Source organism: Perna viridis, chromosome 6, assembly GCF_037379345.1.
Source record: "Perna viridis isolate PV_CMFRI_1.1 ecotype Kerala chromosome 6, ASM3737934v1, whole genome shotgun sequence".
Lineage (NCBI taxonomy): Eukaryota > Metazoa > Mollusca > Bivalvia > Mytilida > Mytilidae > Perna > Perna viridis.
In genome coordinates this window covers 42,757,811-42,776,505 of record NC_142450.1, presented here as the reverse complement: position 1 = coordinate 42,776,505, position 18,695 = coordinate 42,757,811, and the positions used below count along the sequence as shown (strand labels likewise).

At 33.3% G+C, this 18,695-nt stretch overlaps 2 protein-coding genes across 2 annotated transcripts; one reads left to right on the top strand and one right to left on the bottom strand.

Moving 5' to 3' along the window:
* Positions 1 to 543: 543 nt before the first annotated feature.
* Positions 544 to 9,895, top strand: LOC148615056 (uncharacterized). Its single transcript, XM_088589671.1, has 9 exons — positions 544 to 1,131; positions 2,952 to 3,020; positions 3,915 to 4,076; positions 4,566 to 4,686; positions 5,229 to 5,355; positions 6,056 to 6,238; positions 6,596 to 6,719; positions 7,066 to 7,491; positions 8,446 to 9,895. The coding sequence occupies exons 1-9, from the start codon at positions 957 to 959 to the stop codon at positions 8,778 to 8,780; spliced, it is 1,722 nt and encodes a 573-aa protein (XP_088445797.1). The 5' UTR covers positions 544 to 956; the 3' UTR covers positions 8,781 to 9,895.
* LOC148615055 (organic cation transporter protein-like) lies at positions 9,103 to 18,357 on the bottom strand. The gene is made up of 10 exons (XM_088589672.1): positions 17,545 to 18,357; positions 15,655 to 15,880; positions 15,238 to 15,341; positions 13,673 to 13,827; positions 13,315 to 13,483; positions 12,843 to 13,052; positions 11,775 to 12,001; positions 10,629 to 10,810; positions 9,917 to 10,068; positions 9,103 to 9,719 (listed from the first exon to the last, which is right to left on the bottom strand). The coding sequence occupies exons 1-10, from the start codon at positions 17,685 to 17,687 to the stop codon at positions 9,632 to 9,634; spliced, it is 1,656 nt and encodes a 551-aa protein (XP_088445798.1). The 5' UTR covers positions 17,688 to 18,357; the 3' UTR covers positions 9,103 to 9,631.
* Positions 18,358 to 18,695: the final 338 nt, after the last annotated feature.

Below are 18,695 nucleotides of genomic sequence, written 5' to 3'. Positions count from 1 at the left end.
CGCTAGACTTTAAGCCGACCGAAACTATTTCATTATTCACGCAATTCATGGTAGTTCTAAAGGGCGTAGCTAGGCCTGTTTTATTTGTACGCAAAATTACGGCGAGGGGTCTTGGGGGGGGGGGTCGCTCAAGGCCCCCAGTGAGTCATTGCATAAAACCTTTATTTCGTCTTTAAAATGTGTGTTTTTATTTTTGTTACTTTTTCCGAAAATACGCAACTGCGTATTTGCGTATAAGCAGCTACGCCCCTGGTTCTAATCATATGCAGTGAATATGAATATATGACAAAAATATGAAGCCGCTCGTCAACAAAAATGATATAATACTAATAGAATTACGACATCATAGATTAAAGGTCTCAATTCTAAAGATGATAAAATTTCCGACCAGTCCTTCCTGAAGTTGGCAAGAAAATAGTAAGCAAGCTTCATCATAAGATCAAGAGGAAATGTATTTGTCCAAATAAATATTAAGTGGTATTTTCTAAATAGCAGATTTACCACTTATACAAGCTAGCATCATTCCAAACAATGCATCGATAAAAAGAGAAGTGATTTCACAAATAAAGGTTAACCAGGTGTACTTAATGTATTATCCTTATGGGGATTAATATCTCACACACCTCTACGATTTAAATATTTCGACCGAAGATGACCTCGATTAGAACATAAATATGGGTAAAATTTTGACGGATTGTATGTGTTATAAGTTCCGGTCTGAAACATGCATTGTGACAGGGACACAATGCAATATGACGTCAAAACGTACCATTTCATCACATTAATAGAGTTTGAAAATCGTTTAATTTTCAGTGAAATTGTTCGTATGTTTAAATAATCATTTTTCTTCACATCGACGTTTTGTTTATAAGACTGTAGAGTTTAGTGCGAATCAGAAAGATAGATAAAACAGACATTTGTGGAAATAAAACTTAAGCTATTGCATCGGGACCAAGATGAATTACATTACAAGTTTTATTGTTATCTGTTGTGTAAGCTTAGTCACTGGGAAACCTATTGGGACGTATGTTAATGTATTTGGTCACTACACATTGCCTAAAATAGAGAAAATAATCGTGCATGTCCATAGGAGAATGGCTAATATTTGGGATTTCTGGCAGCTCAACAGCCGTAAGTAAATTCTGCTTCAATCATCACATATTTACATAGATTTAAGCATCTATAAATTTGAAAATACATTTAATACTCTCTTTATAAGAATGTTTGCTCAGAGTTATACGTGTATAGATTTCTATTTATGACAATTTACTCATTGTAGTTTTCATATGTATTTGGTAATTTTGTATTGAAAATTCAGTATATGGCCTCTTGTAGGGTAATTTAAATTTCTAAATAGATTTTTCATTTACTAATAAAATCATTATTGATACATGTTAATATCCACATGCTCCAGTTGATCCCTATGTGACTTTCTCAGTGCAATAAAAAAATCACAACCTTGAAACTTCATTCAAGCCAGTTCTTTTAACATTTGGCAAGTGACATATCTGCATTTTATCATAACACAGTTGCATGTGTCATGCGATCTATACACCAGCTATTCTAACGTTTTTACCAGTTTAGTATTTAACGCTATTGACACAAACTATTACTTTGTATGTTGACGACGCCTATAATTTGTATTATAATTCGGATTAAAAAAAAGAAAACAATGAAAAAAGCAAAATCACAATTTGAACAGCGAAGAAAACACCAAGAGACAATAAGCATGTTGGTTATTTATACCAGATTTTACACCTATAAATTGTCTCAATTAATTTTTCGTCATGTCATAACTATAATTAAAGTATGTCAACGTCTAAATTATAATACAATCATTGTGATATGACACCACTTATAAAATGTCACCTTCTATTATCAAAAGGTTGGAGTACTTACCAACCCTTGACCAAACAATATAATCATGTTGGAGTTTACGATTTGACCACTTATTCAAACAGTCTACTAACATTTGTGTTATAATTGTAGAACAGATTTACAATTTCCTTATCTATAACTATTTGCAAGAAAAAACTTATTACAGACTTCACATCTGAGAAAAAAAAAGAACAACAATATTAATCTATACAAAATAAATATTTATGTTAAATCTAATTCGTTCTGGCCTTTATCTTTCTATCTCGACACTTGAATACAAATATTTCATATCAGTTTGATCACAGCTTTATCAAATAAATAGTTGACGACCAAAGAAGCAAAATTAGCTTCATATTATCAACATGATATTGAAATGATGATGTGAAAATCAGATTTTCTTTGATATGGTCGTGTTCTTGTCTACGAGAATCGTTTAACGAGTTCAAGATTTATGCAATGATGCAATTAGATAACTACCCACTGATATTCTAGGCATGTTAGAACAGTCTAACTTTAAGCTGTAAAATATTTTCGTTACAGAGAATGATCGAAGACGTTCGGTGCAGTCTGACATACGGGTCCTGTAAAAAAAATGTGAACCGTCATCTGATTATAGTTACAAGAAATAAAAAGTCCTACAAATATGCAAATATAAACCCAGGACAAATGTGACCGCTTAATTTTTGGAAGCAACTTTAATTTTCGTTGGCAAAGAAAATCTTTACTTTATGCGTTGTCTTGAATACATTTAAACAGGTGTTGTAGACTAGTTAGTTACTTGATTAACAAAGAATTAATTTAGCCATCTGCTGATGTTACCTTAAATGCGACGAAACGTGTTTCACATTCGATTAACTCATATGCACTTAATGCTAGTTATTATTTCACGCAGTTCGATTGAAAAAAAAAAAAAAAAGATGGGTTGTGCTGATATTGAATTCATTTTAATTGGATAGCGCAACCAGCAGGAATTGTGTGGAAGCATTTTTTCGTTCCACCGATCTTTTAGAATATATTTTTTAACAAAGTTCAGTATTCATGTTCTGTTAAAGTTTTGATCTTTTATTATTTAGATATATGCCCGCCGTCTTTATGTGTTCTAAACGATGATTCTGGGAACGTCATTAAACCCCGAGGAACTGGTAAGTTTAGGGAATTGTAGTTTATTATGTGCTCTTTTAGACAGAAAATTTAATAAATTATGGATGAGGCGATATTGAAATCACATATCAAATACAAAAATACCAAGGAGGAAAACACAATATTCCAAGAACAACGGAAAGAAGAAAGTTGCAATATAAAAGCCAATCGCCCCCGCACCCCGCCCCCAAAAAGGGAAATGATAAAAAAAAAAAAAAAAAAAAACAAAAACATTTGATCCACATTGAAGCATTTCTTCAAATTACGAAACAAATACTACAAACAAACCAAACAATAAAGTGAAACAACAACAACAACCGTATATAGTGTTGGGTTCACTGTCAATACAGAAAATAAAGAAGATGCTCTCAGACACGTATTTATTGTCAAAGCATAAACATTCAGACAAAAAAACACAGCTATAAAATGACAAAAATAACATAGTGGACAATGTAAGTGGTATATAGTATGACATAATAACAGATCTGACTTTCTTTGCTGATTTTAAATAATTACATAATTTCAAAGTGAAAGATTTACTGGATACCTGCAATAAAGCAAAAAGGTTATGACGACTTGGCCATGAACAGTAGAACTCACAAAGTCCTATAAGCTGGACATACTAATATAAAATGATATTCATCCTCTATAACGTTCATATTACTACTAATACAAAGGTGATTAGCTCTATCAATATTATTATATTACTTCCAATTTCAATATCCAGTTGGAGTGTAACACTACGTATTTCAGATAAATGAAAAAAATTACAATTATGCTCAAGATATTTCGGTGTACAAAAACTTATTTTGAAACTGTATATAAATTAAATTATAAATAATTAATCTAGTATTTACCCTCAAATCTAATTTTTTCCCCAAATATTTACATTACAGCTGGATCAGTGTTTTACAATGGAGATATTGTGTTAGACAAAACGAACGAAAAATTCATTTTCGGTGAAGATGAAAGTCGACGAAAGAAGCGAGCTACTGCGCGAGCTCATGATAAATTATGGCCGTATGGTATTCTGAAGTACAAATGGTCATCAAATATAGGTCAGTAAGTGTTCCACTTAGACACGCTTTATATAAAATAAGATCAAAGGAAATACTGAAGTATGATAATAAAGGCAGATTTATTACCGTGTTGTAAATAACATTGTGATTATGTTATATTCATATTCCATCCATTGAACGAGAAAGATGAGTACGTTATTATAAAACAACTCTCTCACTTCTACCGTTATGTTTTATGGCGTATATTACACATTAACTGACAATAAATTTAGCCTTTAAACAGCTGATTGACAATAAGAATGTATACCTTATTTTAAAAAAAAAAAAATTTCTGTGTTAATACACCCTGTGAAAAATCATGTTGGGTGATTTTCCCTATAAAATTGCATTTACAAAAATTGCATATACATTATAACTAATTTTGAATTGTTAGAAACAAAAGGACTGACTTTGACTACCAAAACGAAAACATTATTTTGTCGACCCCAATGAAATAAAAAAAAAAATCTGCTTTTAATTTCCCTACAGATAAGAAGTCAAGAAGGGCTTTAAGAAAGGCAATGAAACACATATCAGACAACACATGTGTAAGGTTCGAGAAAGCCAAGAATAAAGATGAACATTATGTCCGATTTATTAGTGAACCAGGGTATGGATCATATTACTCTTATGTCTATATTATGTGAATCAAATTTCTTGGCTAAATATCGAGAAAAAGATATGTACCAAATGTAATTTATACGGGAAAAGCAACATACATGTATTTACAGTTTCAAAGACTATGTTTATTACTTGACTGTGATGACCAAAGGTAAGCTTATATAAAGTTGTCTTTTGCGCCTTCATAGAAGTCAGTTTTATAAAAAGCTATTCTGATATGACGGACTTCAAAGATATTTAAACCACAGACATGGTAAAAAGGGATAAACACATGACCAACATTTCGTGCTATACATAGGCTGTGTCTATTCAAAAACTAGTCCTACTAGAATCGAAATAAATTATAGAAACTCCATTTTATCACTGTTTTACAACAGGCTGGCGATTTCTGTCGTTATTTAACCCCAGTGCGACATAAATGGCGAGCCCGTGGTAAAACAATGATAAAATAGACTTTCCGTGATTTATTTCTGAAATCACCGCGCATTTCCATGTTTGGATGACAATTTTAATCTAACTTTCTAATTTAAGATGTTGGTCAAGTATCGGACGAGTTGGGAATGGTGAACAGAAGCTAAGTATCGGTAGAGGTTGTAATGAGGTCATGGGAGTTGCTGTGCACGAGTTACTGCATGCTCTTGGATTCTGGCATGAACAGGTATATTTGCGGTAGGACTGTCCATAACTTGGTAATATGATTTAGAACTGGTACATAGAAGAAAAGGAATGTAATTTAGCATATAAAGAATTGAAAAAATTTTGATCGATTAGAACCTGAATCGTTTTTTAGTATTTTATCTCTCTCTACAGAATGTGATTTATGCATACAGGATCTTAAAATTACAAGAAGTCTTTATAGGAGTACTACATGTGAAGTTCGATTACGTTTCGTCAGACAGGCTAATAAGTAAATACCAAAGGCTTATTTGCGAGGGTATAACACTATATTTTCTGTATCAGCAACATGTTCAAACATACCCACATTTTCGGGTTAGAGAACGAAGTTATTCGTCAGTTTTTAATTCAACATTTTTAAAATATTGCAAGAACTCACAGGCTGGTTAAGTGGTTAATACATATTCTTTATGCATGCTAGTATTAAACGACTCTATTCGCTACACTGCTCCATCGGATCAAATAGCATAGCTGGTCGAGTGGTCTAGGGCGCTTAACTTTGTGCAGGCGGTGTTGCCATAGATGTTATGTTTTTCAAACCATTCTATACATATATATAATATGTTATAGCCTAGCTGGTCGAGTGATCAATGACGCTGGACTTGTGCAGGCGGTGTTGACATAAATGTCAAGTCAAAATCCCATAACCTAAACTCTATATAAATGTTTTTTTTGTATTACAGTCAAGACCAGACCGAGATGAATATGTTGATGTCAGACTGAAAAACGTCGCTGAAAAATACCACAAGGATTTTGAGAAATTGAATAAAACATTAGTGAACTCTAGGGGTTACCCTTATGATTATCTCAGTATCATGCACTATAAAGAGTTTACATTCAGCAATACAGGAGAAGAAACTATACTGGTTTGTATATCTTGCTGACAAGTTTACATAGTTTTATCGCTTACTAAGTGTACAACCTAGTAATCGTTAACTTCAAAAAGAAACAGTCACAAAGCCCAACATCATAAAAGTCTAATTTTGGCTGCGATGTATGAATTTAGCAGAATCAACCCCCTTTTTTAAATGTTGTTGAAGCTCATTTTTTATTTAAAGGTAGATATTTTAGATATTCATTTTAGTATTAATGTACGTGGCATTGGCGTTTCTTTTTTATCTACACATGAACAGGAAGTACAAGTATAAGGCTCAAATAAGATTGAATGTAGTGAAGTAATAGAGTTTAAGTCCATTAGCAATTGAAATTATAATGCAATTCAGGTAAAAGGTATTGGAAGGAAATTAAAAATGCCGATAGGACAACGAACTGCCATGAGTAACCTTGATGTGGCCCAGCTCAGGGACCTTTATCACTGTAACAAGAAACAAGATTCCAATGAAACAGGTAAGATAAAATAGTTAATTCTTCTAAACATCTATTAATTAAGTGGAAGGAAAACCTACAACAAATAAAACAAAACTCAAAACTATTTTGTTTGTTTATTCTGAGAAAAATAAAACAAAAAAGAAGCAGAATTCAATGCAAGGAATAATGATCGATAGAAGAAAAATAAATTATGATTAACTAATATTAAACAGTACAATACTTGCCGGGTGCTGGAACCATTACACACAAAGAGAGACAACCCTGTTCTCATGCGAGTTGTGCATAGAAACTTAATCAAAATATTTGAATTCTAATCTCATTCTTCTCTGATAATATAAATGTATATCAATTTTTCTCTCCTCAGTCTGTCTACCAGGTTGGGTAAAATACAAAACCAGCTGCTACAAGTTTTTAAAACGACCGAAATATCAGTTCGCTGCAGCCGTGAAGTACTGTAATGGCTTTAATAGTTACCTTGCACATATCAACAATAAAAATGAAGACAAATTCCTTAAAGATTACATAACAAAGAAATTTCCTAACACTTTGCGGTGGAGATTGGGAGGTCGAAGTGTAAACGGCACTTTTTATTGGATAGACGACAATAATAAGCGAAGAAATATGAAGTTTAATAGCTGGGACAAGGGACATCCTAAAAAATATACTTCTATTGTTTTGAAAAAATACAACAAAACATCGTCTGATGTTACATGGCAGGGGGTTTGGACAGGATCTTTCAAAGACTACCCCAAAAGTGCATATGCTTACATTTGTGAAAGACCAGCAAAGAGTGAGTACTTAAATTTCATCACAATGTCATATTTGCAACCCCTTCAACAGGGAAAAATATCAAAACTAATCAATACGAAACTGTAGAACAGCCTTGAAAACTTAAAGTAAATTAACTTTATGAACCCAACAAGAACATTGAAAGAGTAATCAAGGGAACCAAGGATATAGCGGTAATCAAAAGAATGCAATCCAGGGACAAAGACCAGACATGGAAAACAGACACACAGAACAAAGAACATAAAGTAACTAAAACCATACAAACAAAGTTACAAACGTAAATGAGCAACTCGGACTCCACTAAAAATTGGGAGCATAGACCAGGTGCACCGGTAGGGTAAGCGTCCTCTGCTTTTCTATACACACCCGCCGAGTTTCTCATAAAAAGTCAAGTCCGGGGTAGACAAACGAGGAAAGGAAAACTATGAACCATTGAATAAATCAGTTTTCATGGTGCAGATAGATACACACACCATAACGATCCACGAGTTAATGATGACGACCATAAAACTTCTGTAGTGATGACTTCAATCTTGTAGTAACATAACACTGTTCTAGAAGCCTATTTGTTAGAGTTCTAGCGCGATACAAAAAGTAGTCTGCGTAGTTTCGGCAAGCTCTGGCATAACGTATGAGTTGTGATATGAACACTCCATACGCATGTGCTCAAAGGAAGCTTGGTGCTAGTGCACGTCATCGGCTTTTCTTAATATATCAATCGAGTTTCTTTTATGTTATATTGCAGGACTTTTCGTCGAAATAGATTAGTCTTCAAGGTGGATACACATGTATGTACATGAATTATAAAAAAAAAATCACGGTATCTACTGTAGAATATTTTTTGAAATGGTAACTTCTTATTGCACTAATGAAAATGTAAAATAATGCTTTGATAGATATGAAGATAATACATTATAAATAGTTATAAAAAAAAAACTGGTTTTTTTTTCTTAAGGAAAATGTCTAACGGGTAATTACAAGGACGGACGAGACTATCGTGGAACACTTGACCATACTATTACTGGTATCACGTGTCAGAACTGGACATTACAGTACCCTCACCAGCATAAAGTTATACCTGATAGTAAAGACATAGATGGGCTGGGCGAGCACAATTACTGTAGAAATCCATATAAACTTAGGCGTAATAGACCATGGTGTTTTACTACTAAGGGCAAAATAGAATGGGAATACTGTGACGTTCATATATGTAGTAAAAGTTATAAAGGCTATGATAATCGAATTCCAGACAGTAAGAGGACTAAACGAGAAATAGAAGACACATCTTGAATAGATACAGAACAACTCAGTGTTAGTAAATTGTAAACATGGTGATACTCGTATAATACTTACTGAACCAGGTATCGTTTGAACGATAGACGTGTTTCTTCATTCGAAGACAAGAAATAGAATAAAATAAAGGTTTTGATGACTAGAGCTTCTGTGGTGTGTAGGAAAATCTAACATTGAAGGTGGTTCTAAAACTGATAGTATATGTATAGTATAATAAATTTGCCTAAGCAGGTTAAATTGTGCCAGAAAAAAGATGGTTGACCTTGAATCTGCTTACATTGTGACTAAAAGGGCGCAAAACACATATAATCTTGCACCAAAATGCTTAAATTTATTTTTTAAACGGTCGATGAGCTCTCTTTAGGGCAAAACTGATGACACTTGATGTACTGTGAGTTTCTTAAAACGCTATAATACGAAAATTTTACGCCAACTAACATCCATAGCTATACGGTACAATATAAAAAGAAAACTGAATATGTGCAATAATTCAATATGTATTGTATGCTATTTTTTTTTTAATGAAAATGTAAAATTGTGGAATATGTGTGATATGTGTAATGTAACACTGTTTTTAGCTTTCACAATTTCAAAAGGTTGAACTTACTCATAAAGCAAATGTGAGCATTTGTTTTAAGTGGTATTATCTGTATTATTTCTGATTTAGATGAAAATTTAATTACGATAGCTTGATTTAATTGCCCTGTTACCATCACTGCAGATTAGTCAATGAATACCATGCACTAGTATAGAGAGTACAAAAACCGTCAATTGTGATACAACACCAATGGCAGTCAGATATGAAATCAGTCATTTCTGTAGAGTTTTTATGATACTAACAGCCGTCTTCATAGACATGCTGTCTCGAGCATGCTGCCGTTTTTCTTGTTTTTCTTATCTGTTATAATTGTAGTCTTTACATTGAATGTCCTTTCTCTGCAAAAAAATTAAATTGAAATATAAAATTTTGTTAATTTTTCTGAAGAAGCTAATAATGATCACCTGTGCGTGCGTGTAATATGATTTTTTAGAATAAAAGTATCATAATGTATGGAAGTATACTAGGGCAATCATATTTGCTACTAATTTACAGTATTAAAATGTTTTATTACAATTTTAGTTGACTTGTTTACCTTCCGAATTTGTTTCCATCTTCTATAGTTTCTGGAAGTCTTTGATTTAACGTCTCAGGCAATAATAAACACATCAATCCAGCAAACACAGATGTTGCTCCGAATATTACAAGTGGCAAAGCCTTGCCAAATTTTCCTCCTACCAATTCACCCTGAGAGTAAATAGGAAAAGTATTTCTATTAGAAAACCAATTCTCTCTCTCTCTCTCTCTCTATATATATATATATATATATAACTTTGCTTGTGTATCATTTTGACTCCTATACGCATATTTATTGTATCAGTTGTAGCTTTTTTACATTATTTTAGGCTTCATGATATATTGGCTAGCCGGAGCCGAAGACTCCGATGTCAGTCATTGATTTTGTGAAGGGTATACGTATCAATCTTACAATGAAAAAAATGAAAAACACAGCCCCAAATAGATTAAAAACCGGTTTACAACTCTTAATTTGTACTAATGCAAGTTTTCAATCTTAAACTGAATAAATCATGCAAAACAACTAGATAAAGCCGCCAATTTTTAATGTTTTACAATACAAATAGCAGTTTGGTATGAAATCAATCATTTCGGAAGATACTAAAAGTCGTCTTTAAGACAAGCTGTCACGAGCAGGATGCCATTTTTTCACTTTCCTCACCTAAAACAATTGTAGTAAAATATTTAAGCATTTTTCTCTATCATGAATTCGCTTATATGGTGGTTTTTACCGATTTTGCAACGTATGGTGCCAACATGCTTCCGATACGAGCTATACAGGAACTTGCTCCCATTCCTGCATTTCTAACAACAGTTGGGTACAGCTCGGCAGAAAAGACATATATTACACAGAAAGCTCCACTTGCTCCCAGTTTACCAATTATCGCAAGAGTTAATGTTAGTGGCTCTAACTCTGAAACACATTTATATTGAATGATTGTTGTTTATAGTCTTTTGTTCAATATATCATATAGCGAGAATGAAAATGAGACAATCCCATCGGGATACAAAATGTCAGCTCAAGACCAACCAAGGGTCTTCGATGAACGACGAGTAAACCCCCTCACTCCACAGAGCAGGCTGTAGCTGCTACCCCCACCTCCCCCCCAAAAAAACAACACATTATACACAAGTACATCGAAATAGTTGCCCCTATATACTTAAAAGTAAACTTAAGGACTTAAGGGGTAAAACAAAACAATATTTAGATCTAGAGGTCATAAGTTCTTGACTAGGGACAGGCTCGGTAAATGTAGCGGGTTAAAGAACTTTGGCGCGACTACAATCCTCCCCTTTTAAATCTGGCCTCTGTGGAAAAACATTACACAATTTAACAGAAACAAAATTTGTTCATTACACTGTTTTTAAATATAATGCGTTAGTTTCTATATAAAGACCATATGAGCGAGTCGATGTTAATACAAAAATGCTATCTATAACGATTTGACAGCAATATCATAACTATATCTCTTACGAAGTAGGCTATTTAACGGTTAAGTCAACTTATTTGGGTCTGTGGTGAGATTTACAATATATACCGGTAAGTACAATTAATTTTAATAATGTGTAGAAGAGTGATGCGTGAAATAACAAGTACTATCTTAACTTATTTTTTGTTATATTTCATTCGAGAAAATAACATATGGCATGCAATTTTAATTTTCGACACAGTTTTTTCGAACGCCACTAACTAATCGATATTTGGCCAATCGGGAAAAAGAATTGCGATCAGGTTATTTGCGTTTCCACGGAAGAGCGTCTTTGAGGTCAAAGGTGAAAAGCGAAACTGTACCGACTTCGTCGGGAAAAACAAATCAATCATATCTTACAAGAGACCAAGATTAACAACCAGACAGTTACACTAGTTCAGTACACACCTTCTCCTCCAAATGATACTGTAAAAATGGTTGAGAGACATGCTATGCCACCAATCAGCATGCATGCACAATGAAGTTTCTTCCTTCCTATCTTGTCGACCAAGTATATACAGACACTGTACGCAGGAAACTCGACCATAGCTAGCAGGAAAAAGTTCAAATAAAAATCTCCTCCCATATTGCCGACATTCATGGTTACTCCAAAGTACATAAGACTGACTACTGCCCTGAATACAAAATTGTATTATTATTTAAGTCATAAAGAATATTGATGTGAAACGATTAGTCCATACTCTAAATCAAAGCTCTATCTTACATTTATTTTTTGCATTTTAGCCTGTTTACATTATAGTAATTCTGACAGTGTCAAAAGAGTTCTACCGAAGAACAACTGTCGTCATCTCCTTATATATATGTACATGTGTGTGTGTGAGAGAGAGAGAGAGAGAGAGAAAACTATATGGGTATGGTTATGAAAACGTATCAAGGGAACCAAGTAAATAATGGAAATCAAAAGAATGTAATCCAGGAAAAAAGACCAGATATGGGAAACAAATATACACAACAAAGAACATAAAATAACCAAAATAATACATACAAATAACAAAAGTAAATGAGTAAACTTGGACTCCAGTAAAAACTGGGAGCATGGACCAGTCAAGAAAAGTCAAGTGCAGGATAGACGAAAGAGGAAAGGAAAACTATGACAAGTTGAACTAATCAATTTTCATTGTGCAGATTGAGACACCGTAATGACCCGCGAGTTCATGATGACCATAAAACGTCTGTAGTGATGACTTCATTCTCGTAGCATTATAACCCTGTTCCAGAAACCTAAGAAGTCTAGCGCGACAGAAAAAATCTGCGTATGTACTGCAAGCTCTGGCGTAACGTATGAGCTGTGATATGAAAACGCCATACACAGGTGCCGAAGGGATGTTGCCATGAAAGATTTATTTGTTACTTTTTGTATTATTGCAACATATCCACAATGATATTAACTATCCTTTGTCTTGTTCATACATAACGCAAAATAATTTAAGGAGTAGATCTGATAATTGTTCATACCAATTTAAAAATATAATCATTGTTCTAGCAAAGAGAATTTTTGAAGTAAACAAATGCCAAATTTTTCCATCAGGATCTGGTTCTTCTGAGATTTCCAAGTATTTTTCAGGTAAATCCACTTTGTTTGTAAAAGCAACATTTTTCAGAATTTGCTTTGCCTCGTCGTGTCTCCCTTTACTTATAAGCCATCTTGGAGATTCGGGAACAATCCTGTAAAACAAAGTACAAAAAATAAATAATGTTTGCAATGTCGATGTTATCAACATTTATAGATGGTAATTATTGTTTGGAAGCAAGACTACCGAAACTGCAGGTCGCCTTAACAATGTTAATGGTTTTCAATGCCCACTATTGGGTAATGGATACTTCAAGTTTTCAAATCTGATTAATTAAAAATGCCATAAATTAACGAATGTTATGTTTTCTAAATCAAATTTGTCTTAAACTCCTTATATTTGATACAAGTACTTACCACCAGTATGCCAGAAATAAGACACACGGTGCAGCCAATGACAATCCCACATGTTGCCAATGTCGCAGAAAGTATCCCATACCAGCTAGATACACCAGACCAACGGCAAAGAAGATGTGAATGACAATACCAGCCCAGTTTCTCTTTGACGGCCCTACCATTTCCAGACCTGTAGCGTAGAGTGTAACATATATAGAAATCATCGTGTACTATTGGTTCCATAAACTTTTAGGATACAAATGTATAATATCTTCTATTACTAATTGTACAATAACTTTCAAAGTGTGTTTGTTTAAATTTACCTAGAAAACAACATATCATGAAGGCATCATGGTAAGCAGTTTTAGTTTCAACTTACCTAGAACACAACAAATCATGAAGGCGCCATGGTTGGCAGCTCCAATTATAAACTCTAGTACGACAAAAAGGATGTAGTTGTGGGCCCAGCATACTGCAAAGGATGCTGCTATCAAAATGAGAATGGCTATATACAAGGATACCTTTCTACCAAACCTATTAATAAAAAAACAACAAATACATGAAAGGGTCACATGTAAAGATCAGGTGCATGATGTTAAATTTCGTATTGTCAAGTTATATCAATGCACGACAACAATGTCAATTTGTCATAGATTTTCGTTTATGGTACATGTTTCTGAAAAATTATCGAACTTCGGTATTAAATCAATCATTGATTTTGATAGAAATGATTAAAATGACATTTAAGTGCAACATGTAATATTTTTGACATGTTTGCCAGGAAGGAAAAAAACAATTAGTCTCATTTTTAATCGATTTTCATCCTTCTTGACCGATTTGAAATAAAAAGTCTCGTCCTTAGAGATTCAAGTACTCTGATTGGCTGGTGACCGGTTGTTGTGTGATTGTATTGCATTGTCTCTGAATCTCATTGGTCGTAACGTTTCAAAGTCGTTCTTCTGTAACAATTGTTGCTGTCATAGATTTCTGCGATGACATAGATGTCGAACGACGCCTAAGATTTCATTTTGAAAAATTAAGAGAAACTGAATCAACAATTTTAGCTCGTTGATTATAAAATTTCTCATATATTTCTCTTGATGTGAAGGGGTGATAAAGGGTCTCATTGGCCTAAAATACAACTGAAAATTCTTCATTAAGTATTGAATAATTTAAATGTGAATTTGTACAATTGAGTATAATGCAAATGAGTAAACATAAATATTTATGATAATTCTTGCATTAAAAGAACAGAAATATTGCTTTAATATTTTTACCAAAATTCTCATTTTCTGTAAATTTTGTACTTTTTGGTCATTTTCTGTCATATTATTGGCAACGAAATGGTGTCCACAAGCAAGAAACATCTTCACATTTAGAGTAAACATTCATTATAACATAGTTCATCATATGTGAAAATTTAAAGTTGTTTCTTGGGTGTGGACATAGTTTTCTGGATATAAATATGTCCAACAACAACAAACAAAAAACAAAAAACAAAAAAAAAAAAAACAAAACAAAACAAAACAAAAAAACACCATAATTTATAATTCTAAGCAGTATTGGTTAAATGCCGTATAACTGTGGCACCATTATGTCGCCATTTAAATGAACTAATGTCACAAAGCATTGTTTTCCTTAATATTTATATATTGTACTATGATATGATCAATTTTGATTTTATCACAACAAAGTTGATATCTTAAGGTAATTTTGATAGCTTAATGCCCCTACATCTTTCGTAATCAATTTGCTATCGTTGTAGATTCTAAATTGTACAGATTAACTTATCTCTACCGCAATTTAACAAATCTATAATTAGGAAATTATTTGACCGTTAACCCACTAAAAACCTATACATAATTGATGCAATAGTTCTTTGCCAAACATTTTAAGATAAAGAAACCTTTAAAAGCTCTGTCTGTCATTGTAAAATATTCTCACGTATCAGCTAGGATTCCGAACAGCAAATCTCCAACAAGTACACCGAAGTAAAATATCATCTGAGCGTGTGAAGTCAGAAGAGTGTCATCACAGACCAAATTCATCTGCAACAATGAATGCACATGAATCAAATGATAATAAATTAACTTAAACGTCTCGATATTGTTTACATTAGATACTTAGAATCCTAGCATAACATTGCGTTGTCATTTTAGCAAAGAAAAAGGAAAAAAAAAAAAAGAAAAGAAAATGGGTTAACCTAAGCATTGAGCAATAGGATTGAATCCTATATCAAATCGGTAATCGTTTATGCATTTTTTGATACTTTGGGTAAATACTGAAAATGGAAACTTAATCATCAACAAAGATATTTTCATCATTGCTAAAGTTTGCTTCTGGGTTTATTGTCAAAGATACCTCTGAAGAAAAAGATGCAGTAATAACAGACTTGTCATAGACCCATTCAAAACACTTCCGTTTAGTAGCGTTAATTCCGGATGAATCTTCGTCATATTCATTGTAGTGGCATTGATCATACGCAGTTAAACCGTCTTTGGACTCCGGAATCGTCACATTTATCAACTCCCGATGATAATCGCTGAATATTTTATACGTGTCATTTTCAAGTTGGTTCAACTTGCATCTGAAATGTAAGAAATAAAATTTATCTTGAAGAAAATTTTGAACCCGGAAAAGTAATATTCTGCAATCCTCTACCTTTTCTTTTATTATTTTATTCGGTCGAATCACTAGCATGTCTGGTGTCATCTATTTTGTTTGCAGCTTAAGACAGAATAAGATTTTCAGACAAAGTCTGATTAATCCACGTCATCTCGTCTTTTGTCACTCCCGATTTTTGTGGGAGTTTGCGCTAGAACTTTAATTTTCATGTGACGTCTCGTTTCCTTATCTTCCGTTTTTATGTGTAATCTATTTAATTCGGTTCGCTACATTGTGTATCTTCTTTGTTTCCAGGTCAAGACAATGCTTTGGGTTTTGAAGTATTTGAAAATTTGGATCGAAGATCGCCTGGGGAAAATGGCATGTAAATCTCTAAAATTTTAATAGGAAAATTTTTCTCACGGTTATATGCATTAAGCTAAACTATAAAAACTGAAGACATACTATAATACAAATTAACGTATATATAAGTGAGTGATGAAGGCCTTGTGAAATTTTCAGAGCCCAAATAAAAACAAAACAGAAAATGTTTTTTCTAAACGCTTTTAATACCTTTCTTTGGCCATGTACTTGGACTTTGATGTATATGAATTGCAGGCGCGTAGCTGTCGTTACGTAAAAACGCTTTTGTCTGCACTTTATTTTGCCAATTGTTTTTGGAGATAAATACATCCAGTAGAGGCATAAATGATGCTCTAAAACGCTATTTTCGCGGAGCTTCTTCGCCCCCTGGACCCCCTACCAGGGCTCCGCCCTGGACCTGCTGGGTGCCTAAAGCAACCCCCAGACTCCCTGCCGTAATTTTGCCTACACTTCAATTTGGCCTCAGCTACGCGCCTGAATTGAATTGTCCTATTTTTGACGCTTGTGTATTTTAACCGATATTAAGAATATCCAAATGTTATCAGGCCAATTCTTCAGCTTCATGCTTTTGATTTCAGACAAACTACTATTCCATTGCATTTTAAGTCTCAGTAAATTCCCTTAAGATACACTGAAATAATAATCTTCCTTTTGTTTTCCTAATACACAATTAACATGATTTCGCCGAAGTTGGTTTATTGAGCACAACAATGGTATTTTTAAGGTACACGTGTACACACAAGACCATGCTCTGGTTATAAGACACAACGTTGTATGTATCGTAATATATATATTAGTAGAGATATGACTGGGTATTAGAATGTTGCAAATGAGGAAACAAAAGCAACTGTAAACATAAAACATAAAAACATGAACATAAAAAAGGATACAAAACAGAACAAGAGACAAGAGTAGCACAGATGTTTCTGAAAATGTGACCTATGATTTGTCAAACCTTGCAAAAAAGAGTAACATACTCTCTTTCCTGATATTTAAAGTTTTAGTTAAAAACCGCTTTATAAATGATATGTATTTATATATAATTTTAACAGAAATTACTTCAGAAAATGATAAAGACAGGAAATGAGGAAACATGATGAGTCGACCGAGCAGGGCGAGTTCAACGGAGAACACTTAAACAGTGGGAATCGATGGTAGGCATTTTGTACCAAGAAAGGATGTCAATATCAGCTGCTTAACAAACATAGGTATAGATATATCTAACGTAAGATATTCGTATCAGTGTCCTCATGGAAATCTTACCTGTGGACTGGTGTTTTCATCACAAAAACTAAGTTCATCATAAAACATCCAACGAGAATTGCTGGAAGACATAACAAAATGTATAACCGTTTCTGATAGTATCCGAATTCTCCAAGCTTTGCTAAAATATCGTCAAATCTCATTGTTAATCATGCAGAGTCTACAAGAAGCTACTATGCATTAATGATAAACCACGTTTAATCACCTAATGACATAGTGACCCTCTTAAGTTCATCATGAAAGACTTAAGAAACTAAAATAGGATAAACCTTTAAGAACAATTTTATCTGTACGTTTGATTACTTTAGTTTACTTTCAGCAACTCCATGGTTTAAAGTAAACTGTCCAGTTGACGTACATGGATTTTATCTATTTATCCCTGTAAAACTTAGATTACACTGCATTTAAATTTCTCAAGATTCCTAAGTAGTTGAATGTTAATGAACTTACAAATAGTCAACGATCTGATACCATATTAAGCGAAATGATAGTTCTACTGCAAAATCCGTTCAATTTAAAAAAAAAATCAATTAAAACGTTTATTTTCAAAAGAGAATTACACAGAAATCATCTTTTATTCGGCTGTTTATATAGATGTTAGTATGCATAATGCAAGAACAACACGCTTCTTTAAGTAATTTAATTCGTCTTTCCTCAGGACCACAGACGTTGTCTGCTCTGATCCATCGTTTAGGACTCTTCCGATACACACTGTCCATGCTCCAAGTTTTTAGTGGAGTCCGGGTTGGACATGTACATTCGTTTCTTTGTACCTGCTATTTTGGTTATTTCATATTTCATATTTTTGTCCTGTTTTTTTCCCTGTGTAGGCTTTATCCTTTTGATTTCCACTCGAATCTTGATTTCCGAACCTGCTTATCACATTTACAACTTTTAAGGATGGTTTATTCATTGTTTTTTATGGAATATTACTTTATATTCTTAGCGTGAGAAAAAATCAGAAAGGTTCTAGAACTGATCTGTAATCAGCAATTGTCATGTTCTGTCAAGGTCAAGAACCTTTACTGATACATTGTACTTAAACAAACATCTTGTTTGAAATAATTGATAAATATTGGACCTGACAATACAAAAATTTGTTAGCATTTTCGTGTAATCGGTTTAAGTTTTTTTTATTTAAAAAAAAAGAA

Excerpts from the sequence above, each read along its gene's own strand:
- LOC148615056 (XM_088589671.1), top strand. The coding sequence starts at position 957 with ATGAATTACATTACAAGTTTTATTGTTATCTGTTGTGTAAGCTTAGTC. Across the intron at positions 1,132-2,951 it reads TTTCTGGCAGCTCAACAGCC|ATATATGCCCGCCGTCTTTA; the intron begins GTAAGTAAATTC and ends TTTATTATTTAG. Across the intron at positions 4,077-4,565 it reads CAAATGGTCATCAAATATAG|ATAAGAAGTCAAGAAGGGCT; the intron begins GTCAGTAAGTGT and ends ATTTCCCTACAG.
- LOC148615055 (XM_088589672.1), bottom strand. The coding sequence starts at position 17,687 with ATGAGATTTGACGATATTTTAGCAAAGCTTGGAGAATTCGGATACTAT. Across the intron at positions 15,881-17,544 it reads ATGAAAACACCAGTCCACAG|ATGCAAGTTGAACCAACTTG; the intron begins GTAAGATTTCCA and ends CTTACATTTCAG. Across the intron at positions 10,069-10,628 it reads CACCATACGTTGCAAAATCG|GGTGAATTGGTAGGAGGAAA; the intron begins GTAAAAACCACC and ends ATTTACTCTCAG.